We start from the raw sequence: 7,819 nt of genomic DNA on the forward strand, positions 1-7,819 counted from the left end.
CCAGTCCCCTCAATAAGGTTTCTTTAAAACAAAGCCAGCTCTCTTGGATTCCTTTCCCCCTCGTATTAGCCTTCCAGGGGATCCTGCCCATCAGCTCCATGAAGAAGTCAAAGTCTGCTTTTCTGAAGTCTATGGTCCGTAACCTGCTGTTTCCCTTTCTCTGTTAGACTTGGAGTCAGTTGCTCTCTATCTCCAAGAAGGTTTTCTGGGTGAGCCGATAGTTTTGATGATTTCTAGTGGTGTGATCCTGCTCTCTTTTACATGAGGGCACATCCATAGTAACTAAAATGAAGTCAAGATCTGTCTTTTCTCATTCAATCCCATCCCTTTTCCCATATTTACAGAGATAAAGGACATCTGCTGGGCAGCACAATTAAATAAAGGAGCATAAATAAACTAAACTCACTCATCTACAAGTTCCCAGGCTGTTCTCAGATAAACATTTGGGGACCGGGGTAACTTCCCCCATGGGCAAGTCAATACCCCCAGCAGACAGGTTTAGGAACACTTCCTTCCTGGGTCTTAATAACTTCTGCCTTCTCCACAGACAGAACACTGGAGACTTTTTCTCCCCCAGCAGACAAACTGCTATTCTGATCATACAGGCTGCTATTTTCCACATTCCCAAGGCTAGAGACACTCTCTTCCTTGTCACAGCATACCTGGCTAGACACAGACAACTGCTCACAGTCATGCACCCCTCCCCCGTTGATTTCAGGCAACACAGGAGACTTACATTTATACTCCCACCGGGTGACATTAACCTGGTCATATATATTTACCACATCAGTATTAAACACATCAAAATCGCTACAAACTGGAGAGATTTTTTCCCAATTGCTGTTAAGAGAAGCTGGGTTTCCAGAAAGATACAGTTCCTGCTTTTCCAGGATCTGAGTTTGGAGTCTGATTTTTTCCATCTGCCTTTGGTGAGCCCTCTCATCTTCCTCATCTTTTCTTTTTATCTCAGCCAATTTTTCCTCAAGTTTTCTTTGGATTTCACATTTATATTTGGAAAGTCTTTCCTCAGCTTCTAGTTTCAGCCTTCTGAATTCCTCCTCATACTGCAGACACTGTTTCTCTTCCCAGGCTTTCTGCCCGATTGCTCTATTTGATTGTGACTTACTCATTTTGGCTAACTTTAATCTTTAACCTCGCAATATAAAATTTCAAAATTTGGAATAGCGTGAGGTTCTGATCCAAAACTCAAATGTTCTGGTTCTGTGGATCCTGTTACGACTACGCCACTGTGACCCGTCCTGTGCCCCGGGTAGCCACCTGAGAATGCCAAGATCAGGGCAGGCTGCAAACGGAGAGCAGATTCTCCCCACGCTGGTGGGTGACACTGAAGCCCGGCTTCCCAACCAGCCACAAACTGCTTCTGATTACCCTAAACTGGTTATCAAGAAGCCAGTCCACAAATGCCCACAGCCCCCTTTACTGCATTCCAATTCTGGCTCCCAAATCAGCACCTGGTCCAGCAAAGAGACCAGTTACTAGAACTCTCTGCTCTTTGCTAAAAAGGTTCCCTCTGACCCCAAGGGGTCAGCCACAGCACCAGATCAATATAAATTTGGATCTTACCTAAAATACCACGCTGCCAGCCAATCCTTTAGTAACTAAAACAAAATGTTTATTGTAAACAGAAAGAAATAAACCATGAGAGGAATGTTAAAGGGTCAAAGGAAATCAAAACATACAGACAATTGAAAGTCTATATACATCAGGTTTCTAGAAGAAATGTGGAGTTGCAGCTTGTACAGTTCCTCTGGTTCACATCCAGTACCTGGATGGGTCTCAGTCCTTTGTTACACAGCTTCAGTTGCAGATGACTTGTTCCAGAGGTAGGTAGGTGGCTGAAGCTCAGGATAGAAAACAAAATGGTTTCTGTGGTTTGGTCTTATAAACCCTCTGTCCCTGGCCATGTGGCCTGTGGAAATTTACAAGAACTAAAATGGTAACTCTTCAGATATGCCTTCAGTTTCTTCCTGGGCCCCTTGCATCTCTGAGTGTCTTAATGGGTCATTAAGCAGGCTATTGTCCTGCCGCCTCTCTGTCTGGGGTGTGTCCCAGCTAGCCCAAACTGACATACAGAAATATCAAATACATCCATAACTTTAATTTTACACACAATACATGAACATAAGTATTGCCATCTCTCTCAGCGCATTACATCCTTTCTAACAGAACCTGACATGGGATATCTTACATGAATCGTTATGATTTTGACATATTAATGTTAACCAATATGACAAATGCTCCCCCCACCCTCAAGCCAGCCTGCGTGACACCACCCTCCACAGATCTAAAATGTCTCCCACCTGACGCCCTCAGCTCAGAACACAGACAAGTCCTACACTCCAGACTCAGCAAACCCAGGCCCAGGCTCAGAATCCTTTTTCCCTCCTACCTCACACCTGCCACCCCCGGCTCAGAAATCCCAGCTCAGAAAGCCCCAACTTCTAGCTGAGTCTGGAGCAGCAGGGCAGAGGCACTGGGATGCATGTGCAGATAGCCCCATGTCTTGCTTACATGGGCTACTGTGCAATGGTTAAATGAAAGAGTCCCACAGAAATCTGTATTCTCTCCTCTGTGCCCCTCTCTGCCGCCTGCCGGCTGTGAGTATTTCTTCACTGCACCATTACCCCGGGGCTGTTACCCCAATCCCCCACCATCCACACACCAGAACCTCTGACCTGAGTTAGGAGGTGTTTTAAACCCAGACTAGCTCACCCGGCTGTGGGCTAGGCTAACCTGGGTGCTCAGACCTGGATGCCAGTCACCCAGGTTAACTGTGCAGTGAAGACAGAGCCTATGTGTGCAGGGCCAGGAGTACCGTAGTGGTAGCAAGATGTGATACAGCCTGCAAAGAGTGGACCAGCTCCTTCCCCACAGTAGCTCCCAGGCAGCAATGCGCTCTGCAGGGCATCAGTCACACACACTTGGGATGTCACTGTTGGGGCTGAGCCCCATTAGCCTCTGATGATGAAGGGCCCTGCTGCCTTCTGTCTCTGCCCCACTCTGTCCATCTCCATCCCATTTTGTGTCTCCCCTCCCCTCACTTCTGGCTGTTTTCATTCTTTTGTATTTTCTCTCCCATCTTTGTATAAAGCACCATTGCCTGAGCTTTCATTCACTGGACCTTCCATAGTCATCCTCATTAATTAGCCTTGGCACCGCACCTCATAAAAAAGAAGCACACAGGGTGATTGACACCCACCTAGAACAGGGTTTGCTTCCACCCCAGCTACACCAGGGATGAGTGTGTTAGAAATACAGAGCGATGGTTCCCCAGAAATACAGAGAATCTTTTTCCAGTTCACACTTACTTAGTTTGCACTGATTGGTCCAAGTAACCTGTGGTGCAGATTTCTATTGGCCCTGGTCCCACACAGGTGATTGGGGTTTGGTCAAGATGCCTGTAGATCATTTTTGGTAGCCTTTTCTGAGGCCGTCAGCACAAGAGTTGGGTATGGTTTAATTCTCAGATACGTTCATTTCTCTGTTTGTGAGCACAGGGGCTGCTGGGGCTTCCCAAATGTAATTGCATGGAGCCAAAAGTGGGCAACAGGGGCTCAGGTCTATACATTGCTGTTCCATGCATTGTTTGTGTCTGCATTCTAACCATTCTGCAAAAATCACATTTTTTAAACATCAAATATTTCAGCTAAAGACTGATCCAGGAAAGCAAACTGAAGACGAAAAAGGTAAGACAATGACCTTTCCCCGTGCTGTCCTTATTTCTGCATGAATTGTCAGCTCAGATTTTTCTGTAATGAAATTGAGAGCCTCACTAGCATGGGGGGTTTGATTTCATGCTCCACAAAAGTCTCCTCTCTTTCAACAGGTTTGTACAGGGCTCAATGGTGCCCACTCCCTGGCTCAGCCTCTTTGCTCAACAGCAAGGGCAGATGCATTTGCACTAAAAACAAGAGAAGGAGTTGCTAGGTCACTTGGGTGGATGCTGTGGGATTCTCACTAGGATTGGTCAAAAAGTTTCTATCAAAGCTGGTTTCTTTATGGAAAAAAAGAGTTTATGGGTTTTCTATTAAACAAAACTTTTGATGAGAGGTGGGTGCTGTCCTCAGCAAATTTTGACTTTTCATCAAAAAACCAAGAAGTTGTCTTTTGGCCAATGGATTTAGGCTGAAAACGTTTTATGGTTTTTTGTTTTGTTTTGTTTTGACAAACATTTGAAATATTGTATTAAAACATTTCCCTCCAGCTCTATTTCTGACAGTACAGGTAGGGTTTTGGTGTTTGGATTAGAGAAACATATTTACATTTTAGATACGATGCCATTTGAATTTCTGTGCTCATGCAAATAAAGGTGTGATATAGCTGGTGTGTTAAGCTGCCTCCTCATATGTCTGCCAATGCACCTCAATCCTGCCCTGCAATAGACCCTGGTATTTCAGTCGCAGCTCTGTCCTGAACAAAGACTCAGGATATCTCTACATGACAGATTCTACAGCAATATAGGTGCTAGTACAGATGCTCTAAGGCAATGGGAGAGAGCTCCCCTGTCGAACTAAATATTCCAGTCCCCATGAACAGCAGTAGCTACGTCAATGGGAGAAGCTCTCGCGCTGTCATATCACTGTCTACACTGGCCTAGGTCATTGGAATTTATGTAGCTCAAGGTTGGCTTATTCCCACCGCTGAGAGTCATGAGTTATGCCAACATAATCCATAGAGTAGACATGGTCTAACAATCCAGTCACATCATGCAGTGGTTCTGTGATGTGAGAAATTGTTTTCTAAGGTCCAGGAGGAAAGCAAAAAAAAAGTTTTCTTCAGTGTTTTATTCTGGTCCTTCCCTTCTTTCCTTCACTGTTTTCCCTCCTCATTCCTCTTTTTCTTCTCCTGCCCCCCATGGTTCACTCTTTTCCCCCTTTGTCCTTATATCCCCATTTTTGCCCCATTCCCTTTGTCTTCTTTTTCTTATTCTCTTCTTTCTCTCCCTCGTCTCCTTCCTTTCTCTTTCTACCTTCTCACCTAAAAATAAAAAGGGGGCTGATTTTTAGAGGTGCTGAGCACCCAAATCTCCAGCTGAAGCCAGGGGAGCTGGGAGTGCTCCACTTCTCTGAAAGTCGGATCCGAATTAAACTCCCTAGGCATCTTCTGCCAGACAGGGAGCCCATTCTCTAGCGTGCCCCGGCTCTTTCTGCTGCTCCCACGTTGCTGGGCTGGTTCTTGTGACTGCTGCTCCTCTCTGCATGGGGCACAGGCTGGACTGGGAGCTAATGAGGCCTGGGGGCAGCACCACACCATGAAGAGAGATTCCAAAACAGACCAGGAAGGATCCAGATCAGCGTCCCTCCAAGACACAGCACCTGATCACTGAGCTGGCCCACGGCAGCCCAGAGCCTGCTGTGTGCTTGAGAACTCACTCAGATCTGAACCGAGGCCTCCAAAGGTGACAGGCTGTCAATGTGAACCAGTCACTTTGCTACTCTGCTCCAAAACACAAAATGTTTCCATGCCAATTAACTGAGGCCTTACAGCAGTAAAAATCACAGAAAGGGAAATCCCCCAACACACCCACTGTTCCTTTATTATCTGTGCAATGACGTTGTCAAACTTACTTCTTTCAGGCCCAAGAGCTGCCAGCCAGTGCACTGAGAAATCCGAACTAAGGATTGTTCTTGTGGGTAAAACTGGAGCTGGGAAAAGTGCAACGGGAAACAGCATCCTTGGTGAGAAAAGGTTTGAGTCTAAAATCACAGCACAATCGGTAACAACAAAATGTACTAAGAATAGAAGAGATTGGAATGGCAGGGACATTGCAGTCATTGATACTCCTGGGCTTTTTGACACAAAAGTTTCTTTAAAAGAAACTATGAAAGAAATAGGACGTTGTGTTGTAGTCTCCTCCCCAGGACCCCATGCTATAGTTCTGGTGATGCAGCTGGGTCGTGTCACTGAGGAAGAGAAAAAAACAGTTGAACGAATACAAGACATTTTTGGGGAAGAAGCTGTGAAGTACATGATCTTCTTGTTCACCAGAAAAGATGACTTAGGTGATATGACATTACATGATTATTTAAAAGAGTTAAATGACAAAGATCTTCAGACGTTGATGAAAAAGTGCGGGAATCGATGCTGCGCTTTCAGCAACAAAGCGGACAAACAGGAGCAGGCAGAGCAGATTTCAGAGCTGGTTGGAATAATTGATAAGATGGTGCAGCAGAATGGAGGCTCACATTATACTAATGACATGTATAAATACGCTCAGAAGAAACTTGAAGAAAATATAGAGATGCTCAGAGAATTCTATGAGAAAGAGATGGAAAGAGAAAAAGAACAAGTGATATCTCAGTATGATGAGAAATGTAAAAATCTAGATGAGAAATTAAAGAAAGAAGGCTCACCTGATGAAAAGACTTTGAAACAACAGAAGGAGGACATGAGACAAAAACTGGAAAAAGATTTAGCGAAAATAAAAAATGACTACCAGAAAAAGCTAAAAGAACTCAGGGAACGGGCTGATGAGGATGTTACTATAATAGAAGCTATTTTAAAAAAATTCACACATATATATTCAAATATCAAAGGCTGGTTTGGAAAATGATTGACTTATTATAATTTCTCCTTCTCTAGCCACTTTGCCAGTTTTTCAGTAGTCATGAATGGAGTTTCATTGCTTTGTAACACTTTAACCTCCTAATTTTTTCTGCATGGAAGTTTACCTTTGAATCAGATTCTTAGTCCGCCTTGTACTTTCATATCCTACAGCTGATGCATACAAAACATGAGTAAATGAGGCTATTAGCGTTTGTTCTTTATTAACATTGTGTGTTGGTTCCATTAAAGATTCTGGCTACAGCTATTAGGTCGCTTCTGAACTAAGAGTTGGAATTAGCTTGGGTTGATGTATTAGATTCCTGGTGACTAATATTGTTGTCAATGTGGTTGTAAATGTAGACCGTACTTCTGTTCAGAAATCATTTACAGAAATCAGAATCTGTTCATAAAAATAACTATTCATAAGTATTCACTGAACATTTTGGATGACTAGTTCTCAACCCATTGGTTGTTAGCAGGCAGTGCATTCTGACTAGTCAGTATCCAGTATACGTAACTTCTGCCACCCAAGTCACATGGTATTGTTTCTGCTTCTGGATTAAAATTTTGTAAACAAGAGAATAACAGATGATTCATGCTATGGATTTTCAGACCAATAATCTGAAAATCCACGAAACCTTCAGGGTTTCTAAATATATTTTCACATTCAACTCAACATTTCTATTCACTAACGTATTTGTGACTGATTGCTTTATTCAGCCAGTTCTAACTGCTGTGTAACTCCCACACTCCTACCTATGGATGTAGCCTACCCATAATTATGTAATGTAGTTCTCCTATATTTTACTAGTTGGCTTCTACTTTGCTGTGAAATGTCATGTGATAATTTCCATGAATTATGAATGATGCTATGCAAATAAATTCTATTATTTTTATTTAATTATGGCAGCACTTGAGGTTTCAGAGCTTGATGACTCTTCGTAGTTTTATGCTGAATTTATGTAGCCAATTAGTTCATTTTATCATCCATTTATCATTGTGCTATGTGATGTTAAGGTCAATTTATATGCTATATCATATCCAATCAATGTGTGCTAAATAGATTTAAATGGTAGGATTGTAGAAGTATAGGACTGATAAGTATTTAGGGCTGATGAATGTGTATTAGGTATATAAGTAAACCATAGCTGAAATGTGAGGCCTACAGGCTGAGACCCATACAATTATAGCTTAATCGTACTAGGCTATATATAGTCTTAAGAATGCTTGCCATGAGTGGGTGACGAGAAAT

The 7,819-nt window shown here is 43.1% G+C and overlaps 1 protein-coding gene across 1 annotated transcript; it reads left to right on the plus strand.

Moving 5' to 3' along the window:
* Nucleotides 1-3,667: 3,667 nt before the first annotated feature.
* LOC137145576 (GTPase IMAP family member 7-like) lies at nucleotides 3,668-7,402 on the plus strand (the record flags this gene model as incomplete). The annotated part of the gene is made up of 2 exons (XM_067536422.1): nucleotides 3,668-3,707; nucleotides 5,598-7,402. Coding segments are annotated over 2 exons (1,017 nt in total), but the record flags the coding sequence as incomplete, so codon positions are not given.
* Between the last annotated feature and the right edge of the window lie 417 nt (nucleotides 7,403-7,819).

This window comes from Emydura macquarii, unplaced genomic scaffold (assembly GCF_026122565.2).
Source record: "Emydura macquarii macquarii isolate MOO-44397 ecotype Brisbane River unplaced genomic scaffold, CSIRO-AGI_Emac_v2 contig_3592, whole genome shotgun sequence".
Classification (NCBI taxonomy): Eukaryota; Metazoa; Chordata; order Testudines; family Chelidae; genus Emydura; species Emydura macquarii.